The 24686-nt window shown below is 54.3% G+C and overlaps 1 protein-coding gene across 1 annotated transcript; it reads left to right on the forward strand.

Annotated features, from left to right (window-relative positions):
• Positions 1–11: 11 nt before the first annotated feature.
• On the forward strand, positions 12–16048 carry LOC142825885 (uncharacterized). Its single transcript, XM_075918068.1, is given in 5 exon segments — positions 12–126; positions 11626–11826; positions 13759–13875; positions 14591–15865; positions 15868–16048. Coding segments are annotated over 4 exon segments (1722 nt in total). The 5' UTR covers positions 12–126; positions 11626–11639; the 3' UTR covers positions 16011–16048.
• The last annotated feature ends 8638 nt before the right edge of the window (positions 16049–24686 follow it).

Below are 24686 nucleotides of genomic sequence, written 5' to 3' on the forward strand. Positions count from 1 at the left end.
GCAGAGTGAGGGCAGCAGCCTCCGCCGCGGCTACTGCGCATGTCCGGCTCGGGGACGCCTGCGCAGTGCGCACTAAGAAGCGAACTGTGAGACCAGCTGCTCGTGTGGCTACAGCCGGGGCAGGAGGTGAGAGGCCGAGGGCACAGGGATCTGCGGGCAGCAGGGGGCGAGGGAGGATGCGGCGGGCGAGGCGGGTTGCACTGCGGGCGGATTGGGCGCTGGAGGGGATCAGGCTGCGGGGGAGGGGAGGAATCGTGGGGCTGAAGGGAGCGAGGCTGGAGCAGAGGGGGGGGATCGTGGGGCTGAAGGGAGCGAGGCTGGAGCAGAGGGGGGGGATCGTGGGGCTGAAGGGACCGAGGCTGGAGCAGGGAGGGGGAATCGTGGGGCTGAAGGGAGCGAGGCTGGAGCAGAGCGGGGGGATCGTGGGGCTGAAGGGAGCGAGGCTGGAGCGGGGGGGGAATCGTGGGGCTGAAGGGAGCGAGGCTGGAGCAGAGGGAAGTGGGGGGGAATCGTGGGGCTGAAGGGAGCAAGGCTGGAGCAGAGCGGGGGGATCGTGGGGCTGAAGGGAGCAAGGCTGGAGCAGAGCAGGGGGATCGTGGGGCTGAAGGGAGCGAGGCTGGAGCAGAGGGGGGGATCGTGGGGCTGAAGGGAGCGAGGCTGGAGCAGAGGGGGGGATCGTGGGGCTGAAGGGAGCGAGGCTGGAGCAGAGGGGGGGAATCGTGGGGCTGAACGGAGCGAGGCTGGAGCAGAGGGGGGGATCGTGGGGCTGAAGGGAGCGAGGCTGGAGCGGGGGGGGAATCGTGGGGCTGAAGGGAGCGAGGCTGGAGCAGAGGGAAGTGGGGGGGAATCGTGGGGCTGAAGGGAGCAAGGCTGGAGCAGAGCAGGGGGATCGTGGGGCTGAAGGGAGCGAGGCTGGAGCAGAGGGGGGGATCGTGGGGCTGAAGGGAGCGAGGCTGGAGCAGAGGGGGGGATCGTGGGGCTGAAGGGAGCGAGGCTGGAGCAGAGGGGAGGATCGTGGGGCTGAAGGGAGCGAGGCTGGAGCAGAGGGGGGGGGATCGTGGGGCTGAAGGGAGCGAGGCTGGAGCAGAGGGGGGGGGATCGTGGGGCTGAAGGGAGCGAGGCTGGAGCAGAGGGGGGGGGATCGTGGGGCTGAAGGGAGCGAGGCTGGAGCAGAGGGGGGGGGGATCGTGGGGCTGAAGGGAGCGAGGCTGGAGCGGGGGGGGGAATCGTGGGGCTGAAGGGAGCGAGGCTGGAGCAGAGGGGGGGAATCGTGGGGCTGAAGGGAGCGAGGCTGGAGCGGGGGGGGGAATCGTGGGGCTGAAGGGAGCGAGGCTGGAGCAGAGGGGGGGGATCGTGGGGCTGAAGGGAGCGAGGCTGGAGCAGAGGGGGGGGATCGTGGGGCTGAAGGGAGCGAGGCTGGAGCGGGGGGAATCGTGGGGCTGAAGGGAGCGAGGCTGGAGCGGGGGGGGATCGTGGGGCTGAAGGGAGCGAGTCTGGAGTGGGGGGGGAATCGTGGGGCTGAAGGGAGCGAGGCTGGAGCGGGGGGGGAATCGTGGGGCTGAAGGGAGCGAGGCTGGAGCGGGGGGGGAATCGTGGGGCTGAAGGGAGCGAGGCTGGAGCGGGGGGGGAATCGTGGGGCTGAAGGGAGCGAGGCTGGAGCGGGGGGGGGATCGTGGGGCTGAAGGGAGCGAGGCTGGAGCGGGGGGGAATCGTGGGGCTGAAGGGAGCGAGGCTGGAGCAGAGGGAAGTGGGGGGGAATCGTGGGGCTGAAGGGAGCAAGGCTGGAGCCGGGGGGGATCGTGGGGCTGAAGGGAGCAACGCTGGAGCAGAGCGGGGGGATCGTGGGGCTGAAGGGAGCGAGGCTGGAGCCGGGGGGGAATCGTGGGGCTGAAGGGAGCGAGGCTGGAGCGGGGGGGGGATCGTGGGGCTGAAGGGAGCGAGGCTGGAGCGGGGGGGGATCGTGGGGCTGAAGGGAGCGAGGCTGGAGCGGGGGGGGATCGTGGGGCTGAAGGGAGCGAGGCTGGAGCGGGGGGGGAATCGTGGGGCTGAAGGGAGCGAGGCTGGAGCAGAGGGGGGGAATCGTGGGGCTGAAGGGAGCGAGGCTGGAGCGGGGGGGAATCGTGGGGCTGAAGGGAGCGAGGCTGGAGCAGAGGGGGGGGATCGTGGGGCTGAAGGGAGCGAGGCTGGAGCGGGGGGGGGATCGTGGGGCTGAAGGGAGCGAGGCTGGAGCGGGGGGGGATCGTGGGGCTGAAGGGAGCGAGGCTGGAGCGGGGGGGGATCGTGGGGCTGAAGGGAGCGAGGCTGGAGCGGGGGGGGATCGTGGGGCTGAAGGGAGCGAGGCTGGAGCGGGGGGGGAATCGTGGGGCTGAAGGGAGCGAGGCTGGAGCAGAGGGGGGGAATCGTGGGGCTGAAGGGAGCGAGGCTGGAGCGGGGGGGGGAATCGTGGGGCTGAAGGGAGCGAGGCTGGAGCGGGGGGGGGAATCGTGGGGCTGAAGGGAGCGAGGCTGGAGCAGAGGGGGGGAATCGTGGGGCTGAAGGGAGCGAGGCTGGAGCGGGGGGGGGAATCGTGGGGCTGAAGGGAGCGAGGCTGGAGCAGAGGGGGGGGATCGTGGGGCTGAAGGGAGCGAGGCTGGAGCAGAGGGGGGGGATCGTGGGGCTGAAGGGAGCGAGGCTGGAGCGGGGGGAATCGTGGGGCTGAAGGGAGCGAGGCTGGAGCGGGGGGGGATCGTGGGGCTGAAGGGAGCGAGTCTGGAGTGGGGGGGGAATCGTGGGGCTGAAGGGAGCGAGGCTGGAGCGGGGGGGGAATCGTGGGGCTGAAGGGAGCGAGGCTGGAGCGGGGGGGGAATCGTGGGGCTGAAGGGAGCGAGGCTGGAGCGGGGGGGGAATCGTGGGGCTGAAGGGAGCGAGGCTGGAGCGGGGGGGGGATCGTGGGGCTGAAGGGAGCGAGGCTGGAGCGGGGGGGGAATCGTGGGGCTGAAGGGAGCGAGGCTGGAGCCGGGGGGGATCGTGGGGCTGAAGGGAGCAACGCTGGAGCAGAGCGGGGGGATCGTGGGGCTGAAGGGAGCGAGGCTGGAGCCGGGGGGGAATCGTGGGGCTGAAGGGAGCGAGGCTGGAGCGGGGGGGGGATCGTGGGGCTGAAGGGAGCGAGGCTGGAGCGGGGGGGGATCGTGGGGCTGAAGGGAGCGAGGCTGGAGCGGGGGGGGATCGTGGGGCTGAAGGGAGCGAGGCTGGAGCGGGGGGGGAATCGTGGGGCTGAAGGGAGCGAGGCTGGAGCAGAGGGGGGGAATCGTGGGGCTGAAGGGAGCGAGGCTGGAGCGGGGGGGAATCGTGGGGCTGAAGGGAGCGAGGCTGGAGCAGAGGGGGGGGATCGTGGGGCTGAAGGGAGCGAGGCTGGAGCGGGGGGGGGATCGTGGGGCTGAAGGGAGCGAGGCTGGAGCGGGGGGGGATCGTGGGGCTGAAGGGAGCGAGGCTGGAGCGGGGGGGGATCGTGGGGCTGAAGGGAGCGAGGCTGGAGCGGGGGGGGATCGTGGGGCTGAAGGGAGCGAGGCTGGAGCGGGGGGGGAATCGTGGGGCTGAAGGGAGCGAGGCTGGAGCAGAGGGGGGGAATCGTGGGGCTGAAGGGAGCGAGGCTGGAGCAGAGGGAAGTGGGGGGGAATCCTGGGGCTGAAGGGAGCAAGGCTGGAGCAGAGCGGGGGGATCGTGGGGCTGAAGGGAGCAAGGCTGGAGCAGAGCGGGGGGATCGTGGGGCTGAAGGGAGCGAGGCTGGAGCCGGGGGGGAATCGTGGGGCTGAAGGGAGCGAGGCTGGAGCAGAGGGAAGTGGGGGGGAATCCTGGGGCTGAAGGGAGCAAGGCTGGAGCAGAGCGGGGGGATCGTGGGGCTGAAGGGAGCGAGGCTGGAGCAGAGCGGGGGGATCGTGGGGCTGAAGGGAGCGAGGCTGGAGCCGGGGGGGAATCGTGGGGCTGAAGGGAGCGAGGCTGGAGCAGAGGGGGGGAATCGTGGGGCTGAAGGGAGCGAGGCTGGAGCGGGGGGGGGGATCGTGGGGCTGAAGGGAGCGAGGCTGGAGCGGGGGGGGGATCGTGGGGCTGAAGGGAGCGAGGCTGGAGCGGGGGGGGAATCGTGGGGCTGAAGGGAGCGAGGCTGGAGCGGGGGGGGAATCGTGGGGCTGAAGGGAGCGAGGCTGGAGCGGGGGGGGGGAATCGTGGGGCTGAAGGGAGCGAGGCCGGAGCAGAGGGAGGGGGGAATCGTGGGGCTGAAGGGAGCAAGGCTGGAGCAGAGGGAAGTTGGGGGGGGATACAATTTCCCTTTGCAGACGCTGCACGTTCCTTTGCTCCCCACTTCTCTGCCTCCCTTCCCCCATCGCAGCACGATCCTCTCTTCGCACCGTGTCATTCTGTGTGAGTGAGAATCGCAGCCCCTTTGCAGGCGCTGCCCAGTGTCATGTAGAAAGCGGCTACCTAGGTCAGTGGTCGGCAAGCCGCGGCTCGCGAGCCACATGCGGCTCTTTACACGCTTTAATGCGGCTCTTCTGTGTGCCGGGCGCCCGCTCCCCTCCCTCCTCTCAGGCGGCCGCCCCAAAAGTCTAGTTACTAGACCAAACCGCAATTCAAACCGCATTTGGAGTGGGGCGGGGCCGCAGGGGGCGGGTGGGCGTGGGCCGGGATCCAATGGGGCTCTGGGGGCGGGGCCTCACCTGGGAAGGGGGCCGGGTGGTGTTTCTCGGCACCTCCTGCTGCTCAGCGCCGCTTGGTGTGAGTGCTGGGCCGGGGGGCAGTGAGACGGGGGGGGCGGGAATAGGAGGGCATAGAGATAGTGGGGGGGGGTAAAGGAAGGGGGCTAGAGGCGGGGACGGGGAGGGCGCCGCCCGGGCAGAGTGGCGGGTGGAGGAACCGTGGGACGGAGGGGAAGATGGGGCGGGGGGGAGAAGGAGGGGGCAGGGGCGGGGAAAGGAGGGCAGTGGGGCGGGGGGGGAATGGAGGGGGCAGGGGCAGGGGCGGAGGGGGAGAAAGAAGGGGGCAGGGGCAGTGGGGCGGGTGGGGAATGGAGGGGGCAGGGGCGGAGGGGGAGAATGGAGGGGGCAGGGGCAGTGGGACGGGTGGGGAGAAAGGAGGGGGCAAGGGCAGTGGGGGGGTGGCGCCCGGGGCAGCACGGCGCCCGGCCGGACACACAGCGGGGCGGGGGAGTGGACGAGACAGGGGCACTGGGAAGGGGTAGAGGACGGGGCGGGTCAGTGAGGCGGGCGGGGACGGAGAGGGCAGACGGGGAAGTGGCAGGAAGGGCGGGGTGCGGGAAAGGACAGTGCGGACGCGTGGAGGAGGGGCAGATCAGACACTTCTTTTCGTTGCGGGAAGTCGGGGTGTCTGCATTGCATGGTCGGGGGGTGGTGGCGTTGGGGTCTCTACACGGAGCTGCCTGTCTCTGGTGCTGGGACCCCAGTCTCTTGGGGCGGGCTGCCTTTGCTCGCGGGTCTCACTCCTTGCTTCACAGCTCGTTTGTTTTGTTGCGGAGCCTTTTCTCAGCTGAGACCCCCACCCTGGCTGGCCTGTGCTGCTGTTGCGCTTTGAACGTTATGCTAAGCATTTTGGAGCATTTAGTTTGAACCTGTGTAAAACACTCCTGGGCAGATAAACGGCCCGGGAGAGTAGAGGGGTGGATTTTAGCGATGCTTTATTCTGAATTTTTGCTTGGTCTGAAATGAGAGAAGAAGTTTCTTTCTGTGTGAATTAAACAGTCTGTAAAATACTAGTTCTTTCTTATCGTAATCACTCGGAGGGGCCTGTGCAAAGATACTCAGTGCAGAAGGTCCCTTATCATGATAGCCAGAGACCCGACAACACACAGATACCTCTAAGAAGTGTTAACAAGAACAGCCGGGATTCTGGAAACTGGACGCTCTCTAAAAATCCAGTGCAGTCTTCACCCTTGAGGTTACTCACTTCTTGCAATTGAACAATGAAAATGTTGCATAAATTGCTGGTTTCGTCCCCTTGGAGGCTAGTCTGATTTACCCCAAGAAGAGAGTCACACTTTCAGGCTGGGTCCAACTCAAGTTTATTGGTTGCAACCAAGGTACGGCTAAGGAACTCAATGTTCAAATCAGAGCCGACCCCCAACATCTCATAGGCAGGGGTTTTTATAGGGTTAACATCCTTCCTGGTTTAGGTGCCTTAACATGATAGGTTACTTCATTATTGACATTTAGCATTCCTATAGGTCAGGTTAATTTTCTAAATGAGGTTAAATACAGTGCCTACTTGCTGACTTTGCGGTTACAGCTATGTTACATTCATTCACTTTTGCTGAACAATGGGCGAGCCATACTTCCCTTTTCCCTTTCCTGCTTGAGCCGGTCACAAGTTTAAAGGATGTGGAATCTATCCATATCTCTACTTAACAGAAGACTGGTTTCACTTCCCCTCGTCTCCTTATTATAAGTTATTACCTGTGACAGGCCTTGACCTTTGTCATGTCTTACTCCTATACAAATAGCAAATATATCTAAGCATTAACAATGTATGTATATTGTACGTGCCCCTCATAGGGGAATCAATAGCTCCGGGGGATTTGATTTCCCTTTTACACATCAAAAATAGGGCGATTGGGTTGCAGGATTTGGTTTTTTTTATTGTAGCCTTTCTGTAATTGTTCCAGTGAGTTAATGCACTTCCTCATGTTTGGATTGCAGATACTGCTGGGGAAGCTTTGTTTATTTAAAACTGACCTGCTGGGAGGGGGTTGTTCCTTTTGTGCTGCTTTGTGATGTGTAACTGTAGCCTGAACATTTTAAGGTTTTATTTGCTTTCTGTGACCTTATAGTTAGGAATTTCAAGCTTGAGATGTGAATTTGGACAGAGGGAGACTGATCTGAAATACTGAGCTGGCAGCATAGAGATGGTAGTTGAACTTCTTTGCAATTTAGTTTACTTGGCTATAAGGTATAGATGAAGAGCCCTATACAACTTCCACAGAAAGATGGAGTGGGGATGAGGATTTTCAGAAAGACCTATTGATGGAGGATTAGAGATGTAGGGGAATCAGAAGAGAACAGTTCACTGCTGAGGAAAAGGGTTTAACTCATGCTCACTAAGGCACAGCAATTTAGCTTTAAACTTGGGTTAGCAGTGCTAGCTCATCTGAGGCTGCCCTATAGACTTTAACAGTATACTAATAAGAGTTAAATGCTGTGTTGCTGTATCTTCACTGTTTTGTCCTAAATTAGCTACCCTTGAGTTAAGCATACTTTTTTTATGTAGACATACCCAAGAGTGGTGAAAAGGCATACTTGCATGCAGAATATTCTCAATAAAAACTTATTGAAACTAAAAACAGTGTACCATCCTATGTATTTTCGGGTTTAAAAATGTGGCTCTCAAAATAAATTTCAATCGTGGTTTTGGCGAGATTTGGCTCAGTTGAAAAAAAAGGTTGCCCACCACTGACCTAGGAGATTGTGCTACTCAGGAAGATTTTAGGGGCAATGCGCATGCGAAGACTCACTGAGCATGCGCAGTAGCTCTGTTGAAGCCCCTGCCCTTCGTCCTGCCCACTGTACAAGTTTTTGCTGACTTATTTTTAAAAGCAGTTAAAAACGAAGAAAAGAGATTAAACAGAGGAGGGGTATGAAAATTGACTGGGCAAGCGGGTGAAGATTCTAAGGCAGGCTTAGAATCAGTGCTAGGGCAGACTCGGAGTTGGTAGGGGGAGGAGCGGCACGTAATTTCAGCTGCTGGAGGGACACAGGGGGCAAAGCCCCAGCACAGGCAGGGCAGAAGAGGTAAAAACAGTCACCCCCGTGGGAGTGAGGCACCAGTCAAAGAGTGGCCATGGCAAGGGGGCTTTTTAATTTTGCTTAAACCTGCTTTTTTATAATTTATTCAACTCGGAGGTAGTGAGCATGCTCAGTAGGGCTTCAGAGGCCTCTGCCCTTCTCCCTTCCCTTACTATCTGGCTGAGTCTACATTGGCGTGCTCTTGCGCCAAAAGTTGCTGCCTGTCCACACGGGCCGGGAGTTCTTGCGCAAGAACACTGACGTTCTAATGTATGAAATCAGTGCTTCTTGTGCAAGAACTGTGATGCTTCCGCTCAGGAATAAGCCCTCTTGTGCAACTTTTCTTGCGCAAGAAGCCAGTGGAGACAGGAAACATTAATTTCTTGCGCAAGAAAGCCCGATGGTTAAAATGGCCATTAGAGCTTTCTCGCGCAAGAGAGCATCTACACTGGCACGGATGCTCTTGTGCAAAAGCACATGCCAGTGTAGATGCTCTCTTGTGGAAGAGTTTTTGCACAAGAATTCTTCCGCAAAAGAGTTCTTGCGCAAAATCATGTGAATGTAGACAAAGTGGCCAGTCTAGACACAGCCTGCGTGTAGACGTAGCCTAGCAGTTTTGCTTAGCACATTTTAAAAGGGGTTAACAATGGCAAAAGGGGGCTAAAGACTGGACATGAAGTCTCATAATATTTCACACATTTGTGTTGTCTGCTGCCTGTGAATCACTGACTTGCACTCCCTTCACTGCCACCCATTTTCATTGTTGTTTTGCTCGTTGCAAATGTTATTTCTGTTACTTTACTTATTCCGTGCAGTGCATGTCACACTACTTTTTGTTTTTGTTTTAATAGCTATTGCTCAAAAGCACTTACCTAAATTGTGATTCTCTTATAGCACTGGCTACCTTTTATTTTTATTGTTGTAGCACTGCATTCCGAGGGCATAATATCCATGCATGCAGACTAATGAAAAACCTTCCCGCTTCCCCCCGCCCTCATGTCTGCTTGAACCAAAGTCAATCAAAAGAAAAACCTTCCCACTGCCTCCTTCCAGGTTCTGCTTGAACCAAAGCCGATCAGCAGACAAGGGAAAAGACACCCCTGAAAGCTCCCTGAGCCTCATGCACATGAGTCCAACAGAAAGTCCAGCACCAGAACTGCACTGAACTCTGGGACAGAGGAAGCAGGGAAGCACGGCCTGATGGGAAATCCCTGCTCCAGATGCTAAGGACCCCTCGCCTACCCACACCCAGTTCACTAATTATCAAGCCAATTCCAGGAAAAAGTCCTCTATGGGATCCAAAATACTGAAGCTGCCTAATTGAATTATAAGATCCCTTTAAGGCAAGGATGGAGAACCTATGGCCTGCAGGCTGGGATGCTCTGGACTCCCTCCTGCTCCCTGCAATAGGGCAACTCTGCACTGGTGCTCTAGCCATCTGGGGGAGGGTCTCCGAGGCTTGTTGCCCCCTATAGCCTATGTGGCTGGAGCGCCAGTGCGTCTTGTCCTGCTGCAGTGAACCCTGAGTTTCATGGGCTGGATCCTGCACTGCATGTTCTGTGCTATAATGCTCATACTGCAGCGCCCACAGTGCACCTAGCATCAGGAGCAGCGCTCAGAGTTAAGAGTCGGGGCACATTTATAAGGCGTTCCCAGCATGCACCGGCTTGCAGCTTCTGACCCTGCGGCAGGGCAGCCAGATGTGCTCCGTGCTTGGTCCTGCCGTGAGGGTGACTTGAAAGTAGGAATAAGAAATCCTCCGGAAAAGGCTTTATTTTCCGGAGAATAACGTCTAGACTGGCGCTTTTCTCTGGCTTTTCCCCAAGCCGGAAAAAAGCGGCAGCCATGTTAATGCAAATGCCGCAGGGATATTTAAATCCCCCGCGGATTTGCCTATTCCAACGTGCTACATTAGCATCCCTTTTCCAGAAGGGATGCCAGTGTAGACGTAGCCAAGAAGTAACTTGTGTGCTGTACCCCATGCTGATTAGTCTTCACCTGGCACCCTGGGAGAGAAGCTTGAAACATGACAACAATCCCTGGGCCTATAGAAATTTGCTAGATCTGATATTAGTGTTTTACAGTAGCAGTTTCTTTACACTGTGTAACTGTTCCAGTAGCAGTTTCTTATAGGAGCAGTTCCTTACTCCTGCAAATCAGAAACTGCCACTAGTAGCACATTCTTAGAGGAAGCAGTTCTATACACAGCACTGTATGGAACTGCTCCCTGTAGGATTGTGCTCCTTCTGGTAGCAGTTTCCTATAGGAGCATTTCTTTATGATCATACAAATAAGAAAACACTACTGGTAGCACATTCCTATAAGGTAGCAGCTTTCTACATTGCTCAATAATCTGTATCTCCCTTGCCAGAAGACCTGGGATATTTGCTTCCCTCCAGGTCTCCAGCAGAGTAGCTGCTGTTAATGCCAGTGTGTGTTTCTGCTGCCTGCTCAGACCCCGATTCGGTTACTTCCCCCAGAGCTCTGAGCTGTGTCTATCTGGAGCTTGTTGCTTTTCCATGGATCAGTCTCCTCCAGCCCCTGTTCTGACCCCTCAGTTACTGATAACTGATAAGGGGCTTGCGAGAAAACAAGTCATCCCCTTCTCCCCCCCCCCTCCTCCGTGAGCCATAGTCTGCTGGTGAGGGATGAGCGATGAGCCCTGGCCAAAGGGCTGGGCCAGGTAACAGCACCATGCCAGGGAGCCTGGTAGGGGGAGAAAGTAGGAGTTTAACACTCCCTGCATCCTACCATTTGTGCAGACCCCTCCCTTCCCCATCTCCTGCATCCCACCTCCTGCCCAGACCCCCACTTTGAGCCTGTATCATGTCCAGACCCCACCTCTAGACCTCTCCTGCACCCTACCTCTTACCCAGACTCACACTCCACTCCCCAACAACCCCCTCTTGCATACTGAACCCCTCATTTTTGTCCCCATCCCAAAGCCTTTGGGACCTCCACAAAATCTACATGTCTAGCCCCAGAAAAGTTAATCTGGCTCTGGGGGTAAGCCCTGAGCCTTGTTGCCTCCCCCCGACTTGTGTGACTGCAGTTTGTGAGGAGTGTCCTTTTTTCGTGCTGCTCAGACTAGGGGTTTTAAACACAGGAGCCTAAACTTAGACACTTACATTCATATTCAGGCAGGTGAACATGTGGCTTATTCATCAAAAACACTGGGGCTGTGTCTAGACTGGCAAGTTTTTCCAGAAAATCAGCAGCTTTTCCGGAAAAACTTGCCAGCTGTCTACACTGCCCACTTGAATTTCCGGAAAAGCACTGACGATCTCATGTAAAATCATCAGTGCTTTTCCGGAAATACTATGCTGCTCCCGTTCGGGCAAAAGTCTTTTTCCGAAAGACTTTTGCCCGAAAGGGCCAGTGTAGACAGCATAGTACTGTTTTCCGCAAAAAAGCCCCGATCGCGAAAATGGCGATCGGGACTTTTTTTGCGGAAAACCGCGTCTTGATTGGCCACGGACGCTTTTCCGCAAAAAGTGCTTTTGCGGAAAAGCATCCTGCCAATCTAGACGCGCTTTTCCAAAAATGCTTTTAACGGAAAACTTTTCCGTTAAAAGCATTTTCGGAAATTCATGCCAGTGTAGACGTAGCCTGGGTGCATGGAACGGAATCCCATTGTTGGAGATACAGCAATTTTGTAATTTCTCATATAGTGAGAGAAAAGAATACAGATTTGGGATCTAAGTTTCATTTGTTCCTTATGGAATATCTAGGCTCAAGTGTTTGCCCAAAATGGCTGAATCTAGCATGTGTATCAACAGGACAGAGTCTGGGGAGAATGGGGTGTAAAGGATTAAAGCTCCTTCTGAAATGTCTCCAATTGCTCTTCTCCTCCTGACAGGCTGCAGAACATCCATGTCTTGCTCCAGCTCAGCCCACGGCCTGCAGAGCCAGGAACAGGAAATGGCTGTGGTGGAGCCGGTGAGCTTCGAGGAGGTGGCTGTGTATTTCTCTGAGGAGGAATGGGCTCTGCTGGACCCAGGTCAGAGAGCCCTCTACTGGGATGTGATGCAGGAGAATTATGAGGCTGTGAGCTGGCTGGGTAAGGATTCCTGTCCCCGCGGGTATCAGAGGACGGGTGGGCTCTGGAGCAGCTGGGTGGGGTTTGGTTCAGGGTCCCTCATTGCCCCCCGCTTTCCCCCCCAGTGTCAGAAGTCTCAGCCCCAATAATGCTGGCTCCCATGTGAGAGACCTTCCCCTCCACGTCCCCTCCCAGGGGAAGCAGGTTCAGGGACATAGCAATGGTGCTGCTCTTCCCACAGCCAAGGTCTCAGTGTGCTTCCCCACCATCTTGCCCATGTTATGCCTTGGCCAGGGTGTCAGTGGAAGGGCCCTGGCAAGAACAGCAGGTACCAGGGTTCTGGGGCTGGGTCCAGCTGCTGTTAGTGCCTGCAGGATTCCCTTGTGTCAGTGGGCTGAGCTCCTGGAAAGAGGGTGCAGTTTCCAGAGTCCTTCTCTGCCTGTGGCTGATCTCTGTGACATGCTGTGAGAGGGGCTGGGGCTGAGGGAGGGTGGACGAGGAAGTTCACACTCTGCGAGCACTCTGTGGGTGTAGCTCTGTAGCAGATAAATGTGAGGAGAGGTCTTATTGCATTTCAGGCACTGCGCTTGGGAGACCTGGGTTCGATTTCCTGCCCTGGCACAGCCTTCCTGTGTGACCTTGGGCAAGTCACTTATGTTAACACAAAAACTTGGACCCAAGGTTCTTTATTTCCTTGTCTACCACCACTAATTGCTTATCAGTGTAGTTGGCCCACATGTGTAAAAGGTGACGGCTCGCCCTGGAGGGATTGCCTAGATATTACTGGAGGGTTGTCTCTGACTAAAGAACATAAACAACCATAATACAATAAAGTGAACTATGAGACACAGATTAGATGTCATTACAGTAGACGATACACAGAGATCTTTCATCTGCTTTATGTTTGAGATAGTTTGTCTGTGCATCTCTCTTTCCTATTAAACGGTAAGAGCTAGGACTAAAGATTTTAAGAGGCAGGTAATTGGATAATTGTGGATACAATTTATATCAACTACATGATTATTCAATAAGGGAAGGTACTACCCTCGCTGCAGGTTCAGTGTAGTGAGGGGCAGAGGGGAAGCCGTGGTGGGGGCAGCTCCGGGCAAGCCAGGACTGAGCCGGGCTTTCTCAGTCCTGGCTTGCACCAGATCCAGCAGCCCCTGTCCATGCAGGTCCCGGCTCCTCCCCTCTCCCACCCAGATAAAGTGGTGGGCTGGCTGGGGCTCTGCACTCTCCTCCCCCCCCCTCCCGCCTCTACCCATGAGGACGTGAGATGCGCTTGAGGAGGGAGGGGATGCGAAGGAGTAGGAAGCCCGCATTCCACCATCCTCCGCTCCCCCGCCTGCACGGCAGTAACGGCCACACCCGTTAGAGGGGGCAGCTCTGCTCTGCGGGGTGCAGGGGTGGGGTCAAATGGCAAAGGGGTGTTGCGTGAGGGCATGGTGGGGTCATGGGATAAGAAGGTGCTGACTTGGGCTATAGGGGTCAGAGGATAAAGGCTCAAAGGGCACGGGATGTAGAGATGGGAAACAAAAGGTGTTAGGCACTGGGGAGCAAGGGGCTGGCTGGCAGGCAACATTTTATTTGCATATTCATTATTTGAATTATGAACATGTAAATATGCAAATACTTACATGCAAATACGGTTGGCCAAAAGTTTGTGAATGGGTTTGCCGGTCCGCAGCATAACAAATGTTGGGAGCCACAGCCCTAGAGAGTGCAGCAGAGCGCTCGGCTCCCCCGTGGAATAAGCTGGGCCATTCCTGAGGTGGGGGGATGCACCTTTATTGCAGGTGAGTGTATCCTGGGATCTTGTACCATGCGGAGCCCAGTCTCTGCAAGATGGTGAAGGAGCCTCTCTGGGTAGGTGACTCAGATCCTGGCTCTGGAAGTAGTAATGGCACAGATCTTAATGAACAAGATCAACACTTGGTTAATTGCTCCCCCAAGCAGGATTTCCAGTCTCCAAAGCTCATGTGATTTCCTGGGTGGAGCGAGGAGAGGAGCTGTGGATCCCAGATCGCCAGGGCTGTGAGGAAGGGGAGAGCATCAGCGACATCCACACAGGTGAGCAATCAGCTAAACTGACTCAGAAACCGATTCCTGTGTCCTCATAGCAAGTGTCACTTGTGCATTTTCATCACGTCTCACTGACCCTTCAGCCTGTCTTCAACTCCAGTCAGAGGGTGAGGGATAAAGGTTGTGTTGAAGCAAAAATTTCTCTCTGTTTTGGCGGCTAATAGACAGCTTTATTGATCAGTAAGGCAAGAGTGAGCCAAATGTGGTCCCAGCAGAGCCAGGCCCAATAAGGCTGCCTAATACAATCAATCCTAGTATCTTTATATCCTTAACCAAACAAATCTGACATCAGGATATCCAATTACAGAAATCATCAATTAAACTTAGACAAGCAAAGCCTTATCAGCAAGGATGGTGGGCAGGTACTAGGGAGTAAGGCTCTCTTAACGAGGTCAATTAACACATTCCAATAGCTCATCTTGCAGGCCTCTGTCCTGGGGTAACAGAAAGTTCACTCTGGTCTACGTGCAGAAGCAGAAAGCTGAAATGGTTTCTGTTATACAAGATGGCTTAGAGCTAAATATGAAAATGGTTTCCACAGTTGGGTTTTCTGCTCTGGGGAAGGGTTGTGAGAAAGCAGGATGAACTCAGCTCATGGTTATTGAACCTTTCCAGCCATTAGTTGGGTGTTTTCCCCTGTTCAGAATTTTCCTTTCAGCTCAGCACAGAGAATGACTCCTCAATTCTCTCTCTGTCCCAGCAGGTGATGGGATGCTGAGTGAGATCAATGAGAGGAGTCTTCAGCAGAAAGGACCAGAGCAAGTGGCTCCATGTGAAATGTTATTGGGAAGATCTGAAGGGCATGTTTCTCAGAGTGCTAAGCAGGGAGAGACCTGTGAGAGTCAGCATAGTCCAGAAAGGCAGCATGGAAACCATCCAGTGGAAGGACAAGGTAAATCCAGTCACAGGAGCAGAGAGATGAAAAGAAACACAGAAACTGTTCAACAGAGAATACCCACTAAAGAGGGACCCTCCATTTGCAAGAAGTGTGGGAAAAGCTTCCAACTGAGATCAATCCTTTTTTTACACCAGAAAATTCAGTCAGGAGAGAAAAGTTTCAACTGCTCTGACTATGAGAAATGTTTCAGTCAAGGCTTATGCCTTACTGACTGTCAGAAAATACATAAAAGAGAGACACCCTATAACTGCTCTGACTGTGGGAAAAGTTTCAGTCAGAGATCACACCTCCTCTTACATCAGAGAGTTCACACAGGAGAAGATCCCTTCCAATGCTTTGACTGTGGAAAAGGCTTCCTTGGGCAATCAAGTCTTATTAGTCAGCAGGGAAACCACACAGGCGACAAACCCTTCAACTGCTCTGACTGTGGGAAAAGCTTCAGTAGACGCTCAAGTCTAACTGTTCATCAGAAAACCCACACAGGCGAGAAGCCCTTCAACTGCTCTGAGTGCAGGAAAAACTTCAGTCGGCCGTCAGAGCTTGTTAGACATTGGAAAACCCACACAGGAGAGAAGCCCTTCAACTGCTCTGACTGTGGGAAAAGCTTCAGTGAGAGTCCAAGCCTTGTTAGACATAAGAGAATCCACACAGGGGAGAAACCGTTCAACTGCTCTGAGTGTGGGAAAAGCTTCCGTGTGAGTTCACACCTTGTTACACACTGGAGAACCCACACAGGAGAAAAACCCTTTGGCTGCTCTGACTGTGGAAAAAGTTTTAGTAGGCGCTCGCTCCTTGTTACACATAAGAGAACCCACACAGGAGAGAAACCTTTTAACTGCTCTCATTGTGGGAAAAGCTTCAGTCAGAAAGCACACCTAATTAAACATCAGAGAATCCACACCAGAGAGAAACCCTTCAGCTGCTCTGATTGCAGGAAAAGCTTCAGTCAGAGGACAGCCTGTGTTACACACAGGAGAATCCACACAGGAGAGAAACCATTCAACTGCTCTGACTGTGGGAAAAGCTTCAGACAGAACTCATCCCTAATTAAGCATAAGAGAACTCACACAGGAGAGAAGAGTCCAGCTCTTCTGACTGTGTCAAAACCTTCAGGTGGAACAAATACCTCATTGAATATCAAAGACTCCACATAGGGGAGAAATGCTATACAGGCAGTCCCCGGGTTACGTACAAGATAGGGACTGTAGGTTTGTTCTTAAGTTGAATCTGTATGTAAGTCGGAACTGGCATCCAGATTCAGCCGCTGCTGAAACTAATCAGTTTCAACAGCGTCTGAATCTGGACGCCAGTTCTGACTTACATACAGATTCAACTTAAGAACCCCAGGCATCCCCAAGTCAGCTGCTGCTGAAACTGATCAGCGGCTGATTCCAGGAAGCCCAGGGCAGGAGCTTCCTGTAGTCAGCCACTGGTCAGTTTCAGCAGCGGCTGACTTGGGGACGCCTGGGGCAGAGCAGCTGGGGTGCTGCTGGGTTGGTCCAGTAGCACCGCCGCTCCTCGGCGCTACTGGACCAACCCAGCAGCACCCAAGCTGCTCTGCCCCAGGCGTCCTGATTCAGCCGCTGCTGAATCTGACCAGCAGTGGCTGAATCAGGATGCCTGGGGCAGAACAGCTGGGGTGCTGCCTGGTTGGTCCAGTAGCGCCCACAGCGGCGCTACGGGACCAACTGGCAGCGCCCCAGCTGCCATACCACAGGTGTCCGGAGCAAAGCCATGGAGCACGGGGGCAGCGGGACAGCCCAGACGCGCCGTGGCTGTCCTGCTGCTCTCGGGCTCCGTGGCTTTGCTCTGCTTTGTTCCCCGTCCCCCTGGTCTGCAGACCAGAGGGACGGGGAGCAAAGCCGCGGAACACGCGGGCAACGGACAGCCCAGACGCGTCTGGGCTGTCCGCTGCCCGTGTGCTCCGCGGCTTTGCTCTGCTTTGCCCCCCCCCCCTGCAGACCAGGAGGATGGGGGGGGGGGGGGGGCAAAGCAGAGCCAAGCCGCGGAGGACGCGGCCAGCTGACAGCTGATCGCGCGCTCCGTGGCTTGGCTCTGCTTGGCTCTGCTTTGCCCCCCCCCCTGCAGACGGGGGGGGGGCAAAGCAGAGCCAAGCCGCGGAGCACGCTGACAGCTGACAGCCCAGACGCGACTGGGCTGTCAGCTGATCGCGCGCTCCGCAGCTTGGCTCTGCCTTGCCCCCCCCCCCCCGGTCTGCAGACCACGGGGACGGGGGGGGGGCAAAGCAGAGCCAAGCCGCGGAGCGCGCGATCAGCTGACAGCCCGGACGCGTCTGGGCTGTCAGCTGGCTGAGCGCTCCGCGGCTTGGCTCTGCTTGGCTCTGCTTTGCCCCCCCCCCCCCGTCCCCCTGGTCTGCAGACCAGGGGGAGGGGGGGAAGGCAAGGCAGAGCCAAGCCGCGGAGCGCCCGGCCAGCTCACAGCCCAGACGCGTCCGGGCTGTCAGCTGATCGCACGCTCCGCGGCTTCGCTCTGCTTTGCCTCCCCCCCTCTCCCTGGTCTGCAGACCGGGGGGGGGGGGGCAAAGCAGAGCCAAGCCTCGGAGCGCGTGGGCAGCGGACAGCCCTGTCCGCTGCCCACGTGTTCTGCCGCTTTGCTTCCTCTCCCTGGTCTGCTGGAGACCAGGGAGAGAAACGCCCCGTTCGTAACTGCGGATCTGACGTAAGTCGGATCCGCGTAACTCGGGGACTGCCTGTAATCTAAGTCCTTTTTAAGCTACATGTCCTTGTGGCTGTGTAGCACTCTATTAAATGCTGCACTTAGGGCTGTGGCAGGGAAAGGTGCCTCTCTCCCCCCACTTCACACAGCAGCACCTTAGCTGGGGAGGGGGAGAGCTGGGGGGGAGTCTGCTCTCCCTACTGTAGCCCTACGGTGGCCTGCACCCCTTATGCTTGGCTCAGAGTCCACGTTCCCAAGTGGAGCCGTCTCACCCCTGCTGTCCAACTCTGCACCAGCCCTGAGCTCCCCTCCCACAATCCACACCTACCACATAAATTTAAATCTGTGCACCAGTAGGGAAATGTCACACGTCCCCTCCATAGTGGTGCCCATAGAAAAATTCATTCCGCACATGTGTGGGAAAAATGAGATGGAATGCTGTCTATAACTGCTCTGACTGGGAGACAAGCTTCAGGGAGCGCTCACACCCAATTGCACATCCGACAGCGTACAGAACACAGAACCTATCACTGCTGACTGCAGGCAAAGGTTCATTTGGAGCAGATACCTCAGTGAACATTACAGAACCACACAAGAGAGAAACCTGACAGATGGGTGTGAGCAGAAAAGCTTCATTCATTTCTCCCATGTTCTGTCATGTTAGAGAGGCCCCAGGCAGAGTGACCCTATGAATTGCCAAGGGCAGGAAAAGCCTTTGTTGGAGGTCAGTCCTTGTTGTTCACCAGAGAATCCACAGAAGGAAAAGCCCTTTAAATTCTCTGAATTTGGGAACTGTTTGGTGAGGGCTCATCCCTTAAAAAACTGGGAAGGGTGCTATGAGTGTGGGAAAGCCTACTTTAACATGCAGCACTATTAAAGCAGGGAATGAAATGTTCTTCCGAGAACAGAGCCATGCAGAGCAAGAGGTTGAGACAGAGAAGTTTCTTCCCACATTGTGACGGGATTTGAGTATGATATGTTGGGAAATCTGAATGTTTTGTGTTCGGTCCCTTCATTTACGTTTGGTGTTACGCACCTAAACCCATCGTTTTCTCTTCTGCTGTGACTTCTCATTCACCCTGATAGTGTTTTTATGACACCGAGTGTTGCAAATACCCCATTTTTTGGTTCATAGAATATCAGAAAAATAGCAGTGGGATCTGTAAAGACTGAGTTATGTGAAAAGCGCCTTATAAAATGAATGAAGAGGGACAGGTGCCTTAACATTGGATCCCCAGATCCCCGCATATTGCATGGGGAGCCATGTAAGCTAGTGAATGTAGAATGCTGAAGAGAGTGGCATGTCCTAAGCCTTGTCTCTTTTAGGGCAATAGGTGAAGATTTCTTCTTCCAGTTCATGAATCATGGAAGTGAAACAATCCTCTGACAACAGGGCTCAGTCTAGTAGATGTTTTCAGAGGCTGCCTAACTCAGCAGTGTGGGAGCTTTCTTTAGAACCCTTTGGCCAGAGGTTGGGATACTCACCCAGGATGTGCAAGACCTTTTCATGTCTGCCCTTCCTCCCCGCTTAATCAAGCTAAGGGTTTAGGACAAAGATCTGCCAACCCTCAGGAGAGTACCTGAGACATCTATTGGGTGAATCTGAAGTGGATTTCTCAATCTGGGCTAGTGAAGCAGTTCTACTGTGTATAAATCCCGAGAGTCATTAGGTGAGTACAAAGAGTGAAATGCTCATCTTTCACTGGTGGTTAGTGCAGCCATGTGTGAGGTGGCTATTTCTGAATCCAGTCCCCTTCGCTCCAAAGACTCTCAAATTTCACTGAAGAAAAACCCCCAAATCCTGTCATGAAGAAGATTCCATACATTCCAGCTGCTAAAAAGTTCACAGCTTTAGGAAATCAACCATTATTGCTGAAATTCCATATAGGGAATCTCTGTGCTACAGGGAAGTTGGAATTTCAGCTGAGAGAGCATATTAAAAAAATGAACACATATGAAAAGGACAAATCACATTTCAGAACAGACCCCCCCTCCCCCCCCCGCCGCATCCCCCTTCTGTTCTGAAATGTGATTTGTCCTTTTCATATGTGTTCATTTTTTTAAATTGTATCCTTTGGTATATATGATTGTGACTATTTTCTTCCACTGTTTGATCTGAGGAAGTGGGTCTGGCCCACGAAAGCTCATCACCTAATAAACCATCTTGTTAGTCTTTAAAGTGCTACATAGTCCTGCATTTTGCTTCCTTCACCTCAGACTTTCACCCTCAACAGCACCAAGGCTGTGTGACCAGGGAGAGGGACTATTCTACTGTGTCCCAGAAAGTCTCACCTATGTGCCTCCCTTAGCTCCTCCAGTTCAGCCATCATGGTCTCCAAAAGCTGTACATGATTTCTGAGGGCCAGGATCTCCTTACACCAAATGCACACATGTACCACCTGTCCTTAGGGCCAGTAATCAATCACACATTAATCCTGGCGGGTGCTTGATTCCCACTCCACCTTAAGATTTTTTCCCCAGCTCCATCTGTTCCCACAAACACCACCAAGCCCTGCCTCTTCCCATCCCCATTCTTCTCTAGCACACATCCATAAGCTGGGAAACACACTGACATGTCCTGACACGTTCCAAGCCATCTCCATTGAAATACGGCATTTTGGGGTTGCAAGAAAGGCCATCCAAGCTATCGCCTCCACATAAAGGGGAGGGCCTAGAAGATTTCAAGACAACTCCAGGTGATACATTTCTGTCCAGCAATGACTCACTTATCAATAGTTGGGTTATGAAATTCTACTGTATAATTAATTTTGCTGAGTAAACCAATTGAAGTGGTGGATATAATTGATTAGATAATCAGGTTACAATATATTAGGACTGGCTAGTTAAATTTCAATAGAAGGGATAGGCTAAGGTAGAGCTGAGAATAGTACTGTATGCATTGGGGTAAAAAAGAAGTGGATGGGGAAAAACAAGGGAAAAGAAATTGGATTCATGCTTGCTAGAGGCTAAACCCAATAAACATCAACTTGTTTGCATCTCTGGACTTCAGGTCTTGCTGTTCTCTGCTCACATGAGAAGATCCAGGGATGTGGGAGGGTGAAGGGATAAGCCCTCTGAGGGTACATCTACACTACAGCGCTAATTCGAACTAACTTAGTTCGAATTAGTTAATTCGAACTAAGCTAATTCAAACTAACGCATCTAGAACTAAAAACTAGTTCGAATTAGCGTTTAATTAAGTGGACCCTGAACCGGGGTTAAGGATGGCCGGAAGCAGTGCCGGCAGGGCATCAGAGGACGACTTAGAGCGTGGAGATGCTGTCTCAGGCTAGCCGAGGGCTGTGCTTAAAGGGTCCCGACCCCCATCCCGGACAGACAGTTCTCAGGGGTGCCCCGCTTGCAAAGTAGTCCTGGCTTGGATTGCCCGGACTGCCCACACTGGGCACATCACACCACTCGGCCATCAGCCCGGCTGCACTTGCCGCAGGCTGCCATCTGGGGAGAGGGGGCAATTGGGGGGCTGCAAGAGAGCTTCCACCCCCAGAAGCCCACAGAGCCAGCCCAGTCCTCCCCATCGGGGGCTTGTGCCCCATTCCTCCCTCACATCCTTCCACTTACCCTTCCCTAGCCCCTCTTCTTGATGTACAAAATAAAGGACAATTGTGTTCAAAAATGGAATCTGTCTTTATTGAACAAAACTGGGGGAGACTGGGAAAAGGAGGTGGGAGAGGGGAGGGCAACTAAAATGATCAGGGGTTAGGAACAAGTCCCATATGAAGAGAGGCTAAAGAGACTGGGACTTCTCAGCTTAGAAAAGAGGAGACGGAGGGGGGACAGGATAGAGGTCTCTAAAAGCAGGAGTGGGGTGGAGAGGGTGCATAAAGAAAAGTTCTTCATTAGTTCCCATAAAGAAGGTCTAGAGGACACCAAAGGAAAGGAATGGGTAGCAGGCTTCAAACTAGTAACAGAAAGTTGTTCTTCACAAAGCAAAGAGTCAACCTGTGGAACTCCTTGCTGCAGGAGGCTGTGAAGGCTAGAACTAGAACAGAGTTTAAAGGGAAGTGAGATCAGGTCATGGAGGTTGGGTCCATGGAGTGCTATTAGCCAGGGGGTAGGAGTGGTGTCCCTGCCCAAGGCTTGTGGAAGGCTGGAGAGGGATGGCACGAGACAAATGGCTTGGTCACTGTCTTCGGTCCATCCCCTCCAGGGTCCCTAGGGTTGGCCACTGTCGGCAGACAGGCTACTGGGCTAGATGGACCTTTGGTCTGACCCAGGATGGCCATTGTAAGCTCAGGGCTCAGGGTCGGGGGTCTCAGTGGATCCCCTTGATTTTCATGCACACCTGCTCCTGGGTGGCCAGGCTGGCAGCTCTCCTGCCCTACCCGGCCACCTTCCTGTGCCTAGTGCGGAGGTCGTGGACGAGGTCCACGATGTCAGCACTAGACCAGGCGGGTGCCCGCCTCTTGCGGTCCCAGGCAAGCTCCCGGGAGCCGCCAGCCTGGTCCCGGGAAGAGGGGGAGGACTGTCGGGATATGTAACCGGTTGAATACCCATTCCTGGAGACCAGCTGACAAAGCAATGGAATAAATTGCCTCAGGAGGTTGTGGAATCTCCATCATTGGAGATTTTAAGAGGAGATTAGATAATAGCCTCTCAGGGATGGTCTAGAGGGTGCTTGCTCCTGCCGTGAGTGCAGAGGACTGGACGTGATGACCTCTCGAGATTCCTTCCAGTTCTATGATTACACAGAGTTCAAAGCAACGGCCAAGTATTAAACAGCAATAAATTTAAGATAATAAGGAAAAATGGGAAAGGTTACAAGAATAGTCTTTCTCTGTGGAATGGGAACATCACACACACCCATCTCTGAAATGTAAGGCAAGTTCACAGTCCGTTCCTCACGTGTCCCAGGCCTCTCTCTCAGTCTTTGGCTCTGCTGCAACTCAGACAATTGCTCTGGGGGTGGCCACAGGCTCTAGGTGGTAGGACTGTTCTTCCCAGTCTTAGCCTGAGCTACCCCCATGGAACTAATGATCCCCTCTAAGTGTGGCCTCCTGCATCCTGGCTACTTCATTAGCTGGCCTGCCTTGTCCATCATGCTGATGTGTAGACCTGGCCTCTCCCCATTGGCCCTGGGGACTGTCAGTTTCAGGTAGTAGAGTGGAGCCATTTGCAAGGAGCAGATGAGTCCTGCTAGGAGAACTTTTCGGCTATGTCTAGACTGGCATGATTTTCCGGAAATGCTTTTAACGGAAAAGTTTTCAGTTAAAAGCATTTTCGGAAAAGAGTGTCTAGATTGGCACGGACGCTTTTTCACAAAAGCACTTTTTGTGGAAAAGCGTGCATGCCAATCTAGACGTGCTTCTCCTCAAAAAAGCCCCGATCGCCATTTTCACGATTGGGGCTTTTTTGCGGAAGACAAATCTGAGCTGTCTACACTGGCCCGTTTGCGGAAACCTCAGTACAAACTTTTTCAAACTCGCCTTAAAAACCTTTATTCCAGCTGCTTCTCCCTCTCCCCCAGTCAGGGCTGTCTCCCCATCCTTCCTTCAGGTGCAGCCCAGGCAAAAGACCCCTACCTTCCTATTCTTTTTAAAGAATTCCCTTATTATATGGGAGTCACCTGGCCACTCCCCACCAACCACTCCTAAACCTTAAGGACAAAAGGCTATTCGCATATGATTGCCCATGCACTGAGGCCCCACTTGATGGCTTTCCATTTACACATTTAAAAACATAAAGAACTCCATATAGTTAAATTTACACACAAGAGTAAAACGTACACCAAAATCAGATAAACAGAACCATCGGATCATGACATGAAAATTGATAGGTTACATGAAATATACCTTTGAGTTAGGTATATTTATGTCCACAAGTCCATTTCATAAAGCATGGTGGGGGTCCCTCACACCTGGTGCTTGTGTTAGGGAGAAAAGAAAAGAACAGATAGAGAAAGAAGGAGGGCAGGAGGAGTTAGAGATTAGTTTCTAAACTTTAGTCCTTCAGGGCTTCTGACACCAGGATCCTGCCATCAGCCTTATTGCTAGGCACCTGGGAAGCTAAGGAGCATAAAAGCCTCCAGCTGTGTGCAGTTTCTTTTTTAGGCGTGGTAGGGATTTAAACCCCTGCTGCGGTTTTTCTTCCGGCCTGATCTACAATCAGCTGTTCAGGCCCCGCCCAGGCATGTCTTTTGAGACTGCCTATTGGCTGAGGCTCTTCTGCTGCCTTAAAGCAACAGCTGCTCACTCCTGCTCCTGCTTCCTGGGACCTGCTCTGTACCTGCTCCTGGAAGCTGCTCCTGAGACCTGCTCCTGCGTCCTGGGATCTGACCTGCCCCTGCCCCCTGGGACCCGCCCCGGACCCACTCCTACCTCCTGGGACCTGCTTCTGCCTCTGGAATTGCACCGGCTCCTGGACCAAACCCCCCCTGGTAAGTAAGTGGCTTCTCTTTCTTTTCTTTTTTTCCTACCTTATCTCCCCTGGAGGTTTTTTTTTTTTTTTCCTCTCTCTTCCCCCCCCCCCCCCCCCACCTTTCCTTCCCTCTTTTTCACTCTACAACTTCTGCCTCCATTTCTTCCCCTTGCCCCCCTCACAGGCTTCCTTATTTCTCCTCCATTTTCTATTTGCTTCACTCTCTTTTCTCCGCTGGCCCCCTTCCTGGCCTCCCCCTTCCCTTTCTCCTCTCCACTCTGCCCCTGATCTTTATCCCCCTTCTGCCTCCATTTTCTCCCTCAATCCCCTCTCGGGCTTCCCTCTTCTCCCACATCTCTCTCCCTTCATGCCCCTTGCTCCTGGTCCTTCCTCTGGCAGGGCTGTGGCTCCCTATTTATTACTATTTTTTTTCTCTATTTTATTTTTTTCTCTTCTTCTTTTTCTTTCTCTTTCTCTGTCTTTATATTCCTTTTCCTTCCTCTCTCCCCCCCTCCCCAGCTCTGATTTCTCCTGTTCTTCTGACCTTACCTTCTCCCTCTGACTAGTCCCCCTACCTCCGTTCCCTCCCCTGACCTCCTACCTGGCTCTCCACTTTCTCTTCACTTCCCCCCCCCCCCCTGCTGACCGGACCAGCTTCCACCTCCCTCTGGGCTATGGGACCCCGTTCCCCTGGCCGAGTATAATCCCGCTTGTACTCCTAGTCCCAGTACTACATCCCTGCTCAGGTCCCCCCCCTCCGATCCCCTCTCCCACTGCCCCCCTGACCATCCCACCTGCTCCCCCTCCCCCTGGCTGTGGGTCCTTCACCCCCAGGTGGCTGATTAAGCCC

The sequence above is a fragment of the Pelodiscus sinensis genome, unplaced genomic scaffold, assembly GCF_049634645.1.
Source record: "Pelodiscus sinensis isolate JC-2024 unplaced genomic scaffold, ASM4963464v1 ctg138, whole genome shotgun sequence".
NCBI classification, from domain to species: domain Eukaryota; kingdom Metazoa; phylum Chordata; order Testudines; family Trionychidae; genus Pelodiscus; species Pelodiscus sinensis.